We start from the raw sequence: 18,462 nt of genomic DNA, 5'->3' as shown, positions 1-18,462 counted from the left end.
GAGAGCATGATAAGTCGTAATTTGCCAACTTTTCGAGCTTTCTGTTTGACGTAGTGCGATCGTGACTTCAATGTTTTCAGTATCGGCAGTGACAGGTCAAGCACCTGCAGTTCAAAAATGTCCAATTTTCGCGTAGTTATGCGTTTGTGAGCAATGTCATTCAAGTTATTCAATCGATAAATATAGATGAACAAAGGATTGGCAGTTTCATTGAGCTTCGTTGATGGGGGACGTTGGGGGACACTTTTGAAAATCAGTTACCCTTCCAAATTGTATTCGTTTAGCCTGGTCAAGCCAGCGAAATTGATGAACTGTGGATGGTTCAAAGACTTTGGAAGTGCAGATTTTTGATAAAGAGCTATGTTTCCAAGTTGTCTTTCCCGGGGTTGAGGCATTTATCAAACTTCATAAGATTATTTCCAAATACCCCACACTTGGGTAGTACGTGGGTAGGGGTTGACATTGACTTCGTACTTTCCACTGTCCCTTATAAAGTTAAACCACATCGTAAATACTGTATGTTAAGCTTCAGCATGCTCGAGATACAGGTTTTAATACAGATACACTGCTGTTAGTCAAACACGTGTATGTCACACATTCAGAACCGACCTAGACACATTGGGCACGGAGTGAAATCAGTTACTTTGCACGTCGCCTTCAAGTTCAACTTAATTCGCATTCCGAAACTTCATCATTATAGTACATACAGTGATAACAATGAATTGTCCCTGGGAATTTACCAATGAATGGGCGCTCAGTTATCAACACGGACGAAAATGTACGGCAAAGCGAACATTGAGGTCTAAATCAGCTTGAAATTGGTGTGTAAACAACCTATTTACCTTCGCTAAGTGATCGGTCCCGGCATTATTAGCCTACCGGGTACCAGTCAACTCGCACCTTTTCCAACCCGCCCAGAACCAACTCGCCCGATTCCAACTCGTCCGATTCCAACTCGCCCGATACCGACTCGCCCGATGCCAACTCGCCCGATGCTATTTTGCAATTTTTATGAGTAAAAAAAGTTTTATTTCTTAAAACAGCCTAAAACAAATATTTCTAACATTGAGAACCATAGGTGCGACTAGGGCTTGAAATATGTGCCAACGCGGAAAAGTTTTAGGCCCTATTTGCGAATTCCATGTTTTGCAAATCTCTTGAAAGAATAAATTTCGTTCGGTTTCTTTACGTATAGGGAAAGTTACTGCAGTTACTGGCTCATGTCTTTAGGAACAGTAGGACCGTCTTTTACGAGTTACTGGCTCGGCATGAAAATAGCTGGCCTCTAGCTCTGCATGGCAGGGCTGTGTGTTACCGGCGTTATACGGCCTCCCACCACATGGGCAGAGCTAGCTGGCCTCGGGCCATCGGGTTTGCGTACATGGAATCTACAACTACATCTCAAACAACGAGCAACTTGGCATCGGGCGAGTTGGAATCGGGCGACTTGGTATCGGGCGAGTTGGAATTGGGCAAGTTGGTTCTGGGCGGGTTGGGAAAGGTGCGAGTTGACTGTAATTCGTTACCCGGCTGCACTGTGGCCGGTCATCGTCCATTTCCGCGTCAGATAACGTAGGCAACACGTACGTACATAGATTCCCACTGTAATCTGTTTGATGCATTCTGGGATTGAATACGCATGCGCATATCAAAGCTCACCGAGGTCATCCAATCTGCGATTGCGCAAACGACCCTCCAAATTTAGAGTGGTAACTAACTGCCTATGGGAGAGTACTGAAGACAAAGTGACACAACTTGTCTAGTCAGTGAACACACCATGCTTTGTATATCATTTAATTATTTCTTCCTCTAAGTACTTGCTACTAGTAAGTAATGTTAAAAACAATTTAGCAACATACAACCAAAGTGTTTGATAGAGACCACTGATATAACAACATCTGGGACAAAGTAATTGTCAAAATAATCAAGGAAAAGGCTATAAAATGGATCATTTAGTGGACTTAACGAAAGAAGTATTCATGTTTATTAATTAACTTTCTTCGGAAATTTATATATATACATGTGTGTGTCTATATATATATATATATATATATATATATATACACAAAATGTATACAATGTGCCCTCCCGGTTATCACCATAATGGCTTTATGGCAACCTCTGAACTTGGGCACAGAGTGTATATATATATATATATATATATATATATATACATGGTATTATAGACCTGCCCTTTAAACAATTCATGAATAGTGATAACAGACAACATTTAGGAAAGGAAGAATACTTTCAGGCTATTTTTACAGTACATCTCAAATGCACAAAAAGGATATTCATTGCATATTTTGGAACAAATTCTCTCTCTTTTTAAACAGGAATTTTGACAGGCTTAACAAAATGTCATGATTTTGTGAACGCATGAGTAATGTAAATTTTGCTATTGTCGGTAAATCACAATAAAAGGACGGTAAAAAATTTCTTTCTATATGATATATAGGGCAAATGAGCTTTTTATGGCCGATTAATTATAACTCTGAAATGTTTTGTTATATTATTCATTAAATGACCTCTGTATTGTTCCTGTAAAGTGTGATAAACTTGTCACTCTGTATATGTCTTCGTATGTAAGCATGCCTGTATAGATTGGAGGGGCCACGGAAAAAGAACCCAGGAAATATGAGGGGGATCATAGATTTTCTTCATAATTTACCGGGGGGGGGGGGGGGGGGGAGGGCATGGAAAAAAATCAGGAAAATAGAAAATCCTCCAGGCTCCCCCTGGAAGTAAATTCTGAACAGTCCCTAAATGAATAAAATCTTGAAAAGTAACCAAGATCCTGTGTCACTGTTGTTCCTGTCTTGTTTCACCATCAGATAACATAAAAAAAGAGATTATAATAAATTCAAACTCCATTGCTCCACCAAAACCGGAAAATTATTGACATTTTTCAGGCGAGACACGAGACCCCGGACACGAGACGTCTCACCAGTAGTAACTGTAAGTTCAAGGCAAGTCTGCAGATAATCACATGTTCGGACGAGAGAGGTAATCATAGAGGGCGTACATCCTACCGGTACTCCTGTGACAGATTTGCAACCATATGACATACTCCGAGTGCGCGCGTACTGGTTATGCAAGGCTAGGTTGGCTGACACCCATGTACCCACAAAAAGGACAGCATGCTGCAAACAGCGCCCTCTTCATAGACGTGGAGCAATCCAAAGTCCACACTTTTTGCAATAGAGTAAACACGAATAATCAATCCCACCACTTATCTGATTATCTTTTGCTGTCTTTAGCTAGCATATGCTATCAGTACAGTTTGGGGAAATGTAAAGGGTGTGATCACGAAATGCTTTAATTGAAATGTCCTCTGCAGGAACGTTAGCTTTTAAGCCAGGTAAGACAAAGTAAGATATGTTTTGATTGTACAATTCAATGTCGCTGGCTATGACAAACTCTTCTGAAGAAAAGTTGATTGGTAGGTGTGATCAAAGCTCAGTACCAAGAAATCTCACCAAACAGTTGCCATATTGCAATGTGTTGTGGTTACACCGGAAGCATGAACATATATGGAACCTTGTGCAGGTACGTCTGGACACCAACCAGATAAACAGAGAAAAAAATTCAGGAGTACTTTTATTTGTCCACGACCAGTCAGTTATCGTGAGGGTCACAGAGCTTGTGATGTCATTCTGTGTAGATTGTTATCGGCGACCTTTGTGAGTTACCATGTTCGCAAGTTCTGTGATTCCTTCATAAATACCACTACCATTTGTAGCCACAGCACCTTGCACATACCAAGCATTGTAACAAAAACTCCTCAAACCCAATGCTTCGATGATCTCTGTGGGACTGCATGCACCTGAAATATACACAGATTATTACATTATCAGCAATTATTGTTGTCTCTCTGTTTTCAAGGCACTGCAATGAAGCAACAAAGCCAACAATTAGCCAGGATCCATCGGCAGAACTTCGGGCGGACTTATCACACTCCGACGCGCGACGCTTGATGCCAGTGATCTTGCTATCAAGCGTTCGAGTGTGAAAACATCCTGCCACCAATGGATCCAATATTAGCAAAGAGCCAATCTGAAAAACATTACAAACTGCTGTAACTCAAACCTTTCGATGCCAATCAATCATCAGCAAATACAGTTGGTAGTCCTTTGTCGGTGATTTTAAGCCTGATAGCAAGACGTTCAATTTAATAGGCCTAATGGATTTAGGCTAAAATTTGTAGATTAAGATTATGGGCCGTCGATAATAAAAGCTGACGCACAAGAAACGTAATTCCTTCGTTTTACCTGAAACCTCCTCCCTCCCCCCTCAAAACGAAAATTCTTATGTGAAATCAATTTCGTATTATGATGCCATTTCTGACAACCCCCCCACCTCTCTGATCTGCACGCCGTGAAAAATACCTGAAGTGCACATTAATTAATAAACCTCCACTTTATGCGTCATTTTTTGCTCACGTGTTCACACACGTGAGCATATGTCACAGCGATGTCTGTCTGTCAGTCTGTCTGTCTGTCTGTCTGTCTGTCTGCTCGATATCTCAAAAACGGCTCATCAGATCAGAATCAAATCTAATACACAGATTCAGTTTGCAAATGGCAAGAACTGATTAGTTTTTGGTGGGTGTGGCTTAGCTTACTTTTTTCTCATTTGCATGCATAATTAATGATTTTAGAAAAATCGGATATACATTAAAAACGACTGCACACAATTTGATGAGATTTGCTACAAATGTTGATCACACCAAGATATATCAGCTGTGAAAGATATTTGGGGGTGACATAAAAGATAATGGATAATTTGCATATTTAATGAACTTTCCTAATTAGGGATATATATCTGATTTGACTTGATCAAAATTGACAAAACTTTGTATGTATATTGAAGATACTATGATTTAACATTATTGAAAGTCATTAAGCATTTTTACTTCTCATCAAACTCTTAATTTGCATATTTAATGAACTTTTGAAATTACGGATATTTATTTGAATTGACTTAACCAAAATTGATGAAACTTGCTATGTACATTAAAGATACCATGATATAACATTGTTGAATCTTGCTACATATATTGAAGATACTATAAAACAACATTATCGAAGTCATTAAACTTTTTTACTTCAGCAAATTCCTAATTTGCATATATAATGAACTTTCCTAATAAGGGATATTAATCTGTGTTGACTAGACAAAATTTGACAAAACTTGCTATGTACATTAAAGATACTATGGTATAAGCATTGAAAGTCATTAAGCATTTTCAGCCGATTCTGTATTTGCAAATTTAATGAATTTTCCTAATTAAGGATATTTATCCGTCTTGACTAGACCAAAGTTGACGAATTGCTTTGTACATTAAAGATACTATGATACGACGTTATTGAAAGTCATTTAACATTTTTACTTCAGCCAATTCATAATTTGCATATTTAATGAGAACATTTCAGTCAATTCCTAATTTGCATATTTTAATGAACTTTCCTGATTGGGGATATATACTTGGATTTAGAGTTAATCTGTGGTGAATATTATTCCTTATGTTGATCATAACACTTTCAATGAAGTTGCAAACATGTGGCAAAGGCTCAAATTTACACATAACTGCAATATATAATTAAACACGTGAGCATTTTCAGTTCATATCTGGTTGTATTTCATTTTCCAGGCATCCTGGGCTTCCCTCAAAACTGCTGCTTTAGTTCTCCCTTGACCATGGTTGTACCAGTATGCATCAACAAATCGTTCATAGTCCTGGATGTTTTGAGTAGATCTGGCGACTTGTACTTGGAACTTGAGTTCAAAACAGGGTTTCAGTAGTTGTACTTTTTCTTTGAACTCATAGCTATGCTATGAAGCATGGTTTTGCTTTCACACATGTGTGACGCATGCTAAAAATGTCGGTTGACCGCAACGCTTACTGCACGTGTCACAGCACTGCGCAGCTCTACACAAAAAGTGTATAAATTTCAATTCAAAAATAAAATTGAGTGTTTCTATTGTAATTCATGTCTGAACTCCTTTTGAACTCCACAATTATGCAGTAAATTCAGCTCCGCATTCTTCCCACAAGCGCACGTGGTCATGGTTTAGAAAACAATAGAGGAAAATCCTTGTGCGATTTTGCGGCTGACTTGCAGCGTGTTTGCAAGGTTATATCTGATTGGTCGATTGTCATTAGGGAGCCGTCATTATTTACGGCCTGGGGGGGTCGGAGGAATTGCTTTCGAAACTCCAAAATTTCGAGTAACCCCCCCTGCCAACCATGACGTGTTTGAGTAACCCCCCCTCACTGCTACAGAAAATTTGAGTGACCCCCCCCCTCCACCCCAAAAAAAATTAGGAAAGTTAAATATCTATACAGTAAAATGGATTGCTGCTGCGACAGGCCCTGTACAGACCCTGATTAAACCCTGTGGTATAGGTCTTTGTCGGAAGGAGGTTCCAATTGCTGTGGCAGGGGCTGATGTACAGGTCTGTATCCAGTGCTCTGGTGACATGCAGTTATTCTGTAGGATTTTTTTTCAAGAGGGGGAAGATGTGGTGTGAAAGCACCACAAGAGACCGCATAAGCGGTCGCGGGGGGAGGTCAGGAGGGGGGGTGTCCCCCCTCCTGCCATTGGAGCTTTTGAAAAATAGAGGTTATTTGGTGGCACTTGGGGAGTAATTTTTTCGTATAAAAAACTCAAAGGAAAATAAATCTGAGACAGTATTCCAAAACTTATATTTCAGTTCACTTATTTCAACTATATTTTTTGAAACCGAAAAAATAGCGACAGACATACATTTATTCACATTTATTATTTATTATTATTTTCCTGCAATAAAAGATGGGTTTGTTGTCAAGGCATTCAACTGGTTTTAAACTTTATTGCATCAGAATAAGCTTGCTTTACACATTTTCCCCTATCGGTAACCTATACAATGTAGAATATAGAAAGCAGATGTTTCTCATTAATGATCAGGCAAGTATATCAATCTTTAATCAGGAAATACTGAAAAATGTACTCAGTACTAGCCTCTAACATAAGGCTTGCCACGTCGAATAGCTGATCATTCTCGTCTGAAGATCACAATAACGTGAAACACTAGTGTAATGAGATTTTAGTTTCTACTTGAAACCACCTGTATTATGATTTATATATATATATATATATATATATATATATATATATATATATATATATATATATATATATATTATATATTATGTGTGTGAGTGTGTGTGTACACAAATACGGGTATGAATATACATGTCTTTACTATTATTGTTGTATTAATTCGTAACTCCACTCAATGCTTCAATACATGTCAACAAAATTGAGTAGCCCCCCCCCCTTTCTCGTTCTCCACTTTTGAGCAACCCCCTTGTAGTTTTCGATTTTTTGAGTGACCCCCCCCCTCAGATTCCTCCGACCCCCCCCCAGACATAATAAAGACCGGCCCCTTATCACAGCAACTTTAGCGGCCGGGTAGGGCGGTATTTAAAAGAGTCATTTCGTAGTGTGTGCGTCAAAATCGGGGGCGACTTGCAGCGATTTGAAAGCTTTTATCCAATTGGTTGGCAGAATCTCACCATTATAATTGAATAGCGAAAATAAACTCCCCAAGTCGCAATTTGTCGGAACTATCGACCACAAATATTAGACCTGGAACAAATAAAGACCAGAAAAATCAATCAATCAATCTTTATTATACTCAACTCACACTAGCAGAGAGTGTGGTATGGTACATTCAAAAATTGGACAAAGTACAAAAGCATTCCGGAAAAAAAAGAACAAAAATAACCATTCCGACGGATAGGACAATGGTACTTGTATTACCTATTTTACGGCAACTTTTCTAGAGCATACAGCGCGCGGCCGTGTATCGAACCAAACGCAACTGTGATGACGAAGGCCATTCGTGAGAGGCTGAAGTTCATTCGCAAAGTCGATTCTGATCACTGTAGGCCTACACCACCAATTCAGTATCAGTTTGCTTGATGTGTTTGAGAGGGGTTGTGTTGTGTCCTGTGTGTCCAGTCGCTGGTGAGCCGACATGTGCATTAGGTCAGGGAGGGAGGACAGAGTAAAATAAAATATCATCAGTCCTTACCGTCTATTCCTGTATAGTAGTGTCGCCACAATGCTCTGATTTTTTCTTGTCCACCGACATCCCATACAATAAACTCTAACCCTTTCTTCGGTTTGACAGTTTCCACGTTGAAACCTATTGTTGGTATCGTTGTCACAGTTTCATTGAGTTTGATCTTGTACAGAATTGTAGTTTTACCTGGAAAAACAGAAGTCAATGGCCACTTTACAACATTTCTCAGCAAACGCAATTAAAAACAGATGAATAAATCATTATTGGATTTCCATCACTTTGCAACACCATCGCGCACCCTGCTTCAGGGAGAGTATACGGTAATCTGCTATGCTACAGAGTGAGCAGAGAAAATACGTATGGACTTGCACATGTGAACGTTGAAACACGTAACGTCGTAGGCCTACTGGTTGTACATGTGCTCGGATGTAGGCTTGAGTGTCGAGAGTATCTTTCATAAATGGCACATCTTTTCATCGTAAGCTGGTTTTCGGCTGACAAAAACGAAAACAGAGAATTTTGATGTAAAAAATGTTGAAAGGCGAGGGGGTGGAGGAACAAGCAGGGAAATGTAGCCTATTGGTTGTACATAGTCTAACTTTACCGACCTGCAGCGTCCAAGCCCAGCATCAACATTCGAGCTTGTGATGTTGACAAGTTTCCAATAGCTTCAACGATCTTAGACAGGTACAGTCCCATTTTCACTTGCTCTTGGTCAAGTTATGCGAACTCTTTTCGTGGTAACAGACAAAATACTAGTATTCCAAAACTGGTGAGCTGCGCCCGTGGCTTGACCAGAGCTGGCCGATTCTTATGCACAGCAACCCAGTTTTCCTCGGCTGTTTTGAGAAAGTCGGATAACAGCTTTTTAATTTACCCGTCTGTTGCTTTTCTTTTTATATACACTTTAGCTGGTGACGTGTCTTTCAACACGCCTAACTTTTGCGAGCGATACTTCAAATATTATTACTTTTAAAAGTATATTGCTTTCTGACGTGCAGAAACACGCCGAAGGTTCTGACAGGGAAAGAATGACGTCAGGCTGTTAGTCTAAAAATAGGTATGGAGTCATGACCTTGCAGAATGTATCGTTATCTGCATGTAAATTATCCTCGCGCACCCGGAAGTAACGTATACGTTCTGTGAAAATTTGCAGCACCATTGTAGTAATTTGAAAATACATGTTTGTGATCAAAGTGACATATCACACTTACATTTAAAGACAAATTTTCAACGATCGAAGAGAGGTAAGACCCGGAAATACTGTGTAGGGCTTTCTGTCATGTGACGTCTCCAGCCGCCATTTTGATTTTCTATGGCTTCGTAATCGAAAGCAAAATTCAGTCAGTAAGAAATGTCTGAAACCTACGGTAGGTAATGACCATGTTTAATTTGATATGTTTAAAGGAAAATAACTTAAGCTGTAATAGAAATAATGATACGATATGCAATCAAAACCGATGCTTGTGGGTTTTTTCAAAACAAATATGTTGCAATAGACCTGTCATCAGTGTACATAGTCTCGTTCAATGAACGGTTGAAAATGGTTGGGAGCCATCAAAACACCGAATTACGAGTTCAAACTGCGTGCGACACAAAAAAACAGACGAAAATGGGAACTTTTTTAGCTTTCACATTTAGTGCATGGAGTATCACTTGCATTTGTGTTTTCGAGAACGGCAAATCATGCATCTGCTGTCAGTGTCAGTAATAATATGGAGTCCTGACCTATACCATGTATACGTACAACTACACTGCGTAAAGGTCTTCTGTGTGTTCCCGGCGTGATACTGCCCCCATCACAAGGAAGCCGTATAACGCCGAGAACACACAGACCTGTACGCAGGGCTTAAATGTACAACTTGCGTTCACAAACTGTAGTAATGTTAAACCACGGTCCCTCTATCAGAGCGACCATCGTTTAACACAGGTCTACATGGCCTTTACAGGGGAAATGTTTAATCCCATGGACGGAAGTGGGCGACTGCTTTGCCTTTCATTTGAATATGGCCATAACCTATAATATTGAATTTTGTTGTTATCAACTGTATAAATATAATAACATTGTTGAACGATAATCCCGATATCCTGAGATACGCATTGAACAAGTGGGCCTTATTTATTATTTTTTATATTTATATTTATATATTATTTATTTATATTTATAATATAAAAGTTGCTCAGGCTCTTATATTTATATTCCCATTAGCATTACTATCCTCCAAATTGAACAACATGACCTAAATACAGCAGTCATTATGTTATCCCCAAGGGACCCGACCTGGGGTATATGGCGGACAAGTGTGGGGACAAGTATGGGGGATTGGACCGTGTTTGCCATGAAACTATAATGCCCGAGGGGGTGGGGCAATTGCCTCATATTGATCCCCCTAGTCACTTTCACGGACAAGTACAGCATTCATGAATGCCCCACCCTTTGAGATGGGGTTGAATTGTTTTAGGTGGAGATTTTCCAGATTGTCTTGCCAAAGGGGATGGGGCATTTGACAAATTTCATAAGACTAATTTCCATACCCCCCACTATGCCCTAAGGTGGGAAGGGTGGGGTTGACATCAACTGCCACTTAATATTCATTATTGTGTTCTATAACACCAAGAGAGTAAAAAACATTATACAGATATTACAATATAGCTGCAAGTATATCTCTACTGTTAGTTTATGTGAAAAGACTTGCCAAATGGTTTATTAGTTCACTCTTCCCTTGCGAGGGAAGAGCCAGCTACCTGAAGATATGCATTCTGATATGTAATGTAGTGCAGGCTACTAATTTTGGTATTCAGCACAATGGACTTTGTATTGAAGAAATGCACAAATGTGTAATTTCTAGACGACTATACCGGTAGTCATAACATAAATGGTGGGTGTATCCCTAGAAGTTAATATTAATTTTGAAGCTGCAAGACAAGTGATAAGCCAAAAAATATTTTGACTAAAAAGAAAACTAGCCTCAAATATTTGTATATGCAAATTTCATCATCATTTAAAAGAAAACTGAGTAAGTCATCCTGTAAAGGTTATAGACCAACTTTGATTGGACAGTTTCAGAGAAGCATTGTTTGAAGAAAACTGAGCGAAAAATTTTTTTAAAATCCACAAATTTCAAATATATAAATTTTATGCTAATTTTATTGTAACTTATGGGTATCCCTAAGAAGCTGCATATAGAATTTCAAAGCTGTCAGACCAGTGATACGGAGGAGGTCATGTATTTTTATGAAAACTGAGAAAATAAGCCCAAAAAGATTGCATATACAAATTTCATCACTATTTGAACAAAACTGAATAAGGCTGTCTTGAGGAACTAACGGAGCAAATTTAATCTTTACGACTCTGATACGGGTTTTGCGGACAGAGGTTGAATGGTGCAAGGGTGTGAGCGTGCAAGGGCCTGTATGCTGTATGAAGAACTGTGTGGTGTAGTTTTTCGTAAATTACATTATTACAGCAGCAAGATTGTGATCGTCTGCAAAAAGTTGGACTGAAAGAAATATTGTGCCTGCAAGTTTGTGAGGATTTCGCGATGAAATGACCAGTTTTATTCTGTGACATTGAGATTTGTCTTGAATGTGGATGCAAATGCCACATTGTAGACATATTGTAGTGATTTCTCTGCGCCCAAATGGACACAGAAGTTTTTTGGGTTTCACTTTACTTTTATACTGGTCATGACGCAGGATTTCTGTATCTCATAAAACCTTGCCTTTCTTTACCTGACAATTTACATTAAAAACAAAGTCATCACAAATATGCATATCAGTGTTGAAATAGAGTCAATTTTACATGCATTTATGATATTGTAAATTCTGTTCTTCAAATGCAGACTTTCTCTTCAAGTTCTTGGTGATTGGAAGTGCAGGTACTGGCAAATCATGCATTCTTCATCAATTCATCGAAAATAAATGTAAGTATTAAATTTTTTATAACTCATGAGTACAGTAGTTTACTTTGTGAGTGTAAGCCAACAGGTGTTCTATGAATATTGGTACTTTACAGATCCTAAATTATTTTATGACATCAACAGATCATTGATTTACAAGATATCTTGTTTCTTCAAAGATACACAGAGACAGGGAATGACATTAAAGGTTGCCTGATTGCCCGGGGCAAGTGAAGTCGCATTAGTCCTGTTTCAAAATGACCTACATTACACGTCCTACACACATATACTGCATGCTCTGATTGGTTAATCCGCTTCTCTAAGGTCCACTTTCGGAGCAGTTATTGGAGGGACCTCATGTGTTAGGTCTCATTATTATGTATTATTCAATTTACAGCTTCCTGATTGGTTAATGTATAGTTCCGGTCCTCCAGTGTTCACTGCCTCATTATGCAATGTCCCATGTACTTTTGAATGATGCCTGCACTTGGTCGCAGCTCGATCCCAGTATGAAGAAAGGTACTCATGCCGAGTATTTGTCAAAATACCTAGTTAGATTTGACCTTGTTCGAGAGTTCCTTCAGTATTCATGGCATTTTATCTGATACTGTGAATTATACATGAATTAAATATTGTCAGGAGAAATTTTGTCCTTTCCCTGCGCTAGTTGGTTGAAATGAGCTACTGACGCCTGAAACCGTTATGTAATTTTTGTTACGTAATGCCTTGAAGCTCTATTGTTTTCTCTTGTCATTCACAGGCCTCACCGTTGTGGATGCGGCCAATGCCCCCGTCAAATCAAAATGAGAACGAAAAGCGTGAACTTTGTACGTACAACAATTGGAAAACAAAGAGCCTGTAATGCTAGATTTGGTTCAAGTCGATGAATTTAAAAAAATAAAATCATTTATAACAGTTTCTCTTGTGTCTCTCCAATTTCGTACAAAACTATTCGGAATTTGGTAGCCCAGGCCATGTTTTTCCGTTTTTTTTCCCCAGCGATTAAATGGGTTACCTTTGAGTCTGCGCAGTATAGTGAGTTAGTTTCTGCTGGATTCACCTCTGCGGCTCCGCGTGAAACTCCCCTGTATAGTGTTCACCCAAATCATCGCGTCCACTCCACTCACGCGCGCGTTTCACATGAAAGCAAAATACATATCGTTGCGTTCACTCAACTCGGACATTAACAAATCACAGACTTGCACCGAGTCTACTTAATGCATAAAGGGGCAGGGATAAGTAAAAACATGGAAATTTTACGCATGAAGGTTTGTCGGGCAATTTTCGTTGTAACTTTCAGCCGATCCGTGAACATCACGAATAACGTATTACTTCAGTGGTAGCCAGGAAGCAAGTGGGACATTGCATAATGAAGCAGTGAACACCGGAGGACCAGAACTATACATTAACCAATCAGCGAGCTGTAAAGTGAATAATACATAGTAATGAGACCTAACGCATGAGGTCCCACCAATCAGCGTAACGCAAATGGACCTTAAATTACCAGATGAACCAATCACTAATGTTGGTACATATGTCATGGACCTGACTTATGAAACAGGACTACTCGGGCAAGTGAACCTCTGATACCACTTGCGTGATGGACAACTGAAAAAATAATTACTGAGCGATCAAATCGACAAGTTTCAGGTGTGGGTATACCGACTTAAACAACAAATAATCATTTTATGTCATTGTGAGTGTGAGCATAAAGTTTTTCATAAAATTCCATTAAGAGTCAAGGCTCAACATAAGCCCTAGCCCACTATCCCAAGGATAGTAAATTTTCGAGAGGACTAGTAAAAATATATTCAGAGGTAGTTCTGCGGACTAGTGCAATTTTTCCATACATTTTAGATTTAATCTTAGATGGATTCAAGAAAGTTTATCGCTACAAAACTAATGGGACTTCGAAATTAAATACAACATTGGAACTGTCCGTCGATAAATCCTTTGGAAACACAATTAGTTACACAAATGTTTAGCCACACATTTGATAAGAATGAAACAAGCCTCGATCATTTTAAAATAAACTAATTTTTACGCAAACAATATGGTCAGTGAAACAGTGAAGCAAACTTTATTGATCACCAACTTAAAAATGAAACAGTTTAACTGCTACGGAGAATCAAATTGTACATGCCAGTATCATGGCTCGCTGAGTATCTAATGGGATTGTCTGCAAGTGTATTTTGGACTACTTGAAGCTCATCACTTCACTAAAAACATGAGCAACCCCACAATTTTGTTGAAATACTGTATCCTTGCCTTTCAAAGAAGTATTTTTCCCAAGAATCTTCAAGGGCATTCTCAAAAAACTCCACGGATTTTTCGTAGCCAGCTTGACCCTGCCTTAGAATGTCTCCACATGCTCACCTCCATATATAGTCAAGACCCCCTAGCGTGATTTTAGCTGATCTTAAAAAGAGCCATCTAGCTTGCAGTGCTATGGCAAGTTGCCAGCTACTGCTTGTACAGGTGAAAGAGTTCCTCAATTTGGTGCTGGCAACTTATTGTTTTGCCATTTTAGTGGAAAAGTATGAATTATTGGGGCAATAATAGTGAAGTGAACATTACCGGTAAAACAGTAAAACTAGTGGAAAAAACCCATATTGAATGGGTGTATCAGACTGTTGTGTCGAATAAGTTTTAGGAGTCATTGGTTATTTTTGTAAGTCCCCGCGGACGAAGTCCGGTTGGGACTTATAGATTGGGTCCTGTCCGTCCGTTCGTCATCAATAGTTTCTCAGACACTGCTGAACCAATTTTGTTCAAACTTGGCACAAAGGCATAACACTATGACCTACAGATGCACATCGATTTATTTAGTCATACGATCCAATATGGCCGCCGTGTGGCCATTTTGTTACGTTTTTTTCATGTGCAGAGCCATAACTCAGACATGTATCAAGCGAATTTATTCAAAGTTGGTACAAGGACATTGACCAATGTCATACATATGCACGTCAATTTGTTTTGTGATACGATCCAATATGGCTGCCGTGCGGCCATTTTTTAACGATTTTGTCATGTCCTGAACCATAACTCAGACATGTATCAAGCGAATTTATTCAAAGTTGGTACAAGGACATTGACTAATGTCATACATATGCATGTCAATTTGTTTTGTGATACGATCCAATATGGCTGCCGTGCTGCCGTTTTTTTACGATTTTTTCATGTACAGAGCCATAACTCAGGCATATCTCAACCAATTTTATTCAGTTGGTACAAGGACATTGACCTATGTCATACATATACCTGTTGATTTTTTAAACAGTAAGATCAAATATCGCTGTGTGGCGGCGATTTTGTTACAATTTTCTCATGTACAGAGCCATAACTCAGACATGTTTCCACCAGTATCATTCAAAGTTGGTACAAGGAAATTGACCTATTTCAGACATATGCTTGTCAATTTGTTTCACGTCATGTAGCAGTATCATGTCAATTATTGAAGTTTCGTAATTAGGCTGATATGTCAAGAAATACTGCATCAAATCATGAAACTTTGTACAGATGTTAGGCTCACATTGCTTTAACATTGAAAAAGACATTTATCAGTGTCATTTTAATTAATTTGTAATTGCATATGTAATGAACTTTCCTAATTAGAGTGATATATCCACAAATACAACGTCAAATTTGATGAAACTTGATACAGATGTTGATCTCATAGTGTTGTAAATACTGCATCAAACTTTATGAAATATGGTACCGGTGATTATCTGTTAGTGTTAGGATAGTATGCAAAATTGTTTTGCAAAATCCTGTTGATTAATTCCTAGTTCAACTCATTTAATGACCTTTAGGATGGTGGCCTACATTGGTTTTATGTTTTCATCACCATGGAACTCATTCTTGGCCATTGAGCACCATCTGTATCAAAGTATTTTTATCACAGACCTAATTAATGAAGAGGACTATATCCTCTCTGAGAACTTGTAATCAAAGTACCCATTAACAAGTGGGGACTGTGTCATCAACGAGGACTTGTTCTGAGCACATTTTCAAGTAACTGGCAAAAATTCATAAAAGATACAAGTACCATACATGATATGGTAAATAAAAATTTTTTACAATAAAAAACAAAAAGTTTTCACAAACCGTTATTATTATAAATGAGAGGTCCTCCCCACAAGCATGGTTAATTTTAAAACGTATTGTGATATACCGGTATTTGTCAAAAATAGGAAGGCACTCCACAGGAACATTTGTGACTGGCTGAAAGAATTTCAGTTCTGGAGAAACTAAAGCCGAGACTCAGCCTTGCCATGAACAAACATGTTCTTTGCAAATTAGTGGTGCACTACCTGAGCTATGAAGGATTTCCCAACAAATTCATCCCTACCTCTGATTTTATTCTTGACGGCAATAGGCTATTTTCATGACCTCTCCTCCTACACATGACATTTCATTCAGGTTATTTTAGTGGTTTATATATGATTCAAAGTTAAACATTTTGCAGTACGCAAATTGCTAGTCTTCCACGAAAGTCAGTTACTTGGTTCAAAAACCTTTGCGACAAAAAGTATGAGGATGTAAGGTCATATACACCTCTTTACAACATGAGAGCAACATTTGGCTTGCTTGACCAGGACTCGTAGATTTCACTTAGGACTACTAAAAATGAACTCCTACTAGTCCTCTGGGCTAGTGGATGATTTGACCTTGTGTCGAGCCCTGAGAGTTAATGAAAAAATTAGCACCATGGTTAGTTACCGTACGCTGATTTTGCATATGAAAAGCTGTTCAGCTGGTTCAGCATACGTTCACTAAGTTCACTGCCCTAACTACAGACATGCAATGAAATCAGAGCAAGCTTTGGTGTCATGTCAATGAGTCCAGTCTTTGAATTTTCAATGGACACTGACTTATTTTTCAGGTAATAGCCAAAGTTATTTATCCATGGCAACAAACCTCTCTGTGAATTTTCCCTTTCTGAAATGACTGTTAAGATGCAATGGTAGGGAATTTGACATAGAGAAATTCAGCTTTCAAAACACTTTTTAGCAAACTAGCCAACACCTTAGGTTGTTAGTGTATGGTTAGAACAGTCGACACCTCCAACAGCCATGCAATCGAGGGGTGTATACTGTATTATATTACCATGCCTATCCTGTCACATTTAGATTGGTAGAGCTGAACTAGGTGACTGACCACAAATACACAATAATGGTTTGTTTACATGCCTGTGAATATGAATAATAAGATTAACAACTCAAACGCTTTTCAGCTTTACAGCTTAAATCATAATCAATCACAAAATAAAATGGAGCACTTGTGGGCCAAGTTGAGATCCTTTTTTTCTGAAAACATCTCCGGATTTGCCGAATTTTTACTAGCGCTTGACAGTACGTCACGTATTGCTCAGTTCTGGTGCCCAGTTGTTGTTCGCTTGAGAAATTTTCGCAAATTTTGACAGTTTTCTTGGGTTTGTTGATAATATAATAGAAATAACAGAGTCCGCCCTGACCATTAACATTTATTTATGGGCGCAGACTCAAGGAAAACCAAAATTAACGAGCTCGGCAAGCTTCACTCGTTAATTTTTGCCATTCCTCTCGCCCTTGCCCATAAATAACATTAATGGTTAGCGCGTCATCCATTATTTCTATATTGAGGATCAGTATTTGTGCATTACTGTACTGGTAAGCGGTGATGTTTATACGTTGGTTAACGCTCCCAACCATGTACCGTAAATCCCAGTCTCCATCAGCTCTCAGACAGTAACTACAGTCGAAAACAGACTATCACAGAATAGGGTATCGTTGTGTCCAAAAATGGCTGGACTAACTCTTACCAACCTGCAGTTCTACAGATAGATAGATAGATAGATAGATAGATAATATTTTATTATAGTGACACGGTTTCATATTCAACACAAGATTCTTATTTTGAAAAAGTACAAGAAATTTGTTTGAAACCCCAGCCGAGTTGTCAGCTTATGAGTCACTGGTTCCTATAAATTAGACTAACCACACTGTGCGTCTAGATAACATATTTTACAGTATAACATAATTCATAAAGAAAGTATATTAAAATTACATTTCTCCTTCTGATATACATTTGGTGAATACACTTAGCAAAGTTTCTGACATAACTGTGTGAGAAAAGTTGAACAAGTTTTTCATTGATGGCAAATCATGAAGAACATCTGTAATCGAGGTGCGAATATCGTCGTACTGTTCGCAATCAAATATAAAATGAAATTCGTCCTCAACAATATTACAGTTACAGAGTAAACATATTCTCTGATCAATTTGCAAGTTAGAATACCGACCAGTTTCAATCCTCAAAGGTAATGTCCCGTTACGTAATCTTGCCATAACTGAGCGGTATTTATACGGGATATTAAGTAATACATAGGTTCAACATTGTAATTGTGTTTGAATGTACAATACGTTCTCAATTTCGGTTTCATTAAACAGTTAATTCTCCAGTTTACAGATTCATTTACTTTTAACTTCTGTTTTGCTTTGTCAAGAAT

General features: G+C 38.5%; 2 protein-coding genes across 4 annotated transcripts in view; one reads left to right on the top strand and one right to left on the bottom strand.

The window, feature by feature from the left end:
- The first annotated feature begins 3,166 nt into the window (after positions 1-3,166).
- LOC139144572 (ras-related protein Rab-4B) overlaps positions 3,167-18,462 on the top strand; it is an 83,104-nt gene continuing 67,808 nt past the window's right edge. The window contains exons 1-2 of one of the 3 annotated variants that reach the window (XM_070715294.1): positions 3,167-3,361; positions 11,916-11,996. In XM_070715294.1, the coding sequence (XP_070571395.1) occupies positions 3,328-3,361; positions 11,916-11,996 (115 nt within the window). In that variant the 5' untranslated portion in view covers positions 3,167-3,327. Of the gene's footprint in view, positions 3,362-9,148; positions 9,444-11,915; positions 11,997-18,462 lie in introns of those variants that run through there. The other 2 variants (XM_070715296.1, XM_070715295.1) reach the window with 2 other exon arrangements.
- On the bottom strand, positions 7,510-8,965 carry LOC139144573 (ADP-ribosylation factor 1-like). The gene is made up of 3 exons (XM_070715298.1): positions 8,682-8,965; positions 8,083-8,259; positions 7,510-7,634 (listed from the first exon to the last, which is right to left on the bottom strand). The coding sequence occupies exons 1-3, from the start codon at positions 8,770-8,772 to the stop codon at positions 7,564-7,566; spliced, it is 339 nt and encodes a 112-aa protein (XP_070571399.1). The 5' UTR covers positions 8,773-8,965; the 3' UTR covers positions 7,510-7,563.

Source organism: Ptychodera flava, chromosome 11 (genome assembly GCF_041260155.1).
Source record: "Ptychodera flava strain L36383 chromosome 11, AS_Pfla_20210202, whole genome shotgun sequence".
NCBI lineage: Eukaryota > Metazoa > Hemichordata > Enteropneusta > Ptychoderidae > Ptychodera > Ptychodera flava.
Note: the sequence above shows the minus strand (reverse complement) of the source record. Positions and strands in the feature narration are given on the sequence as shown.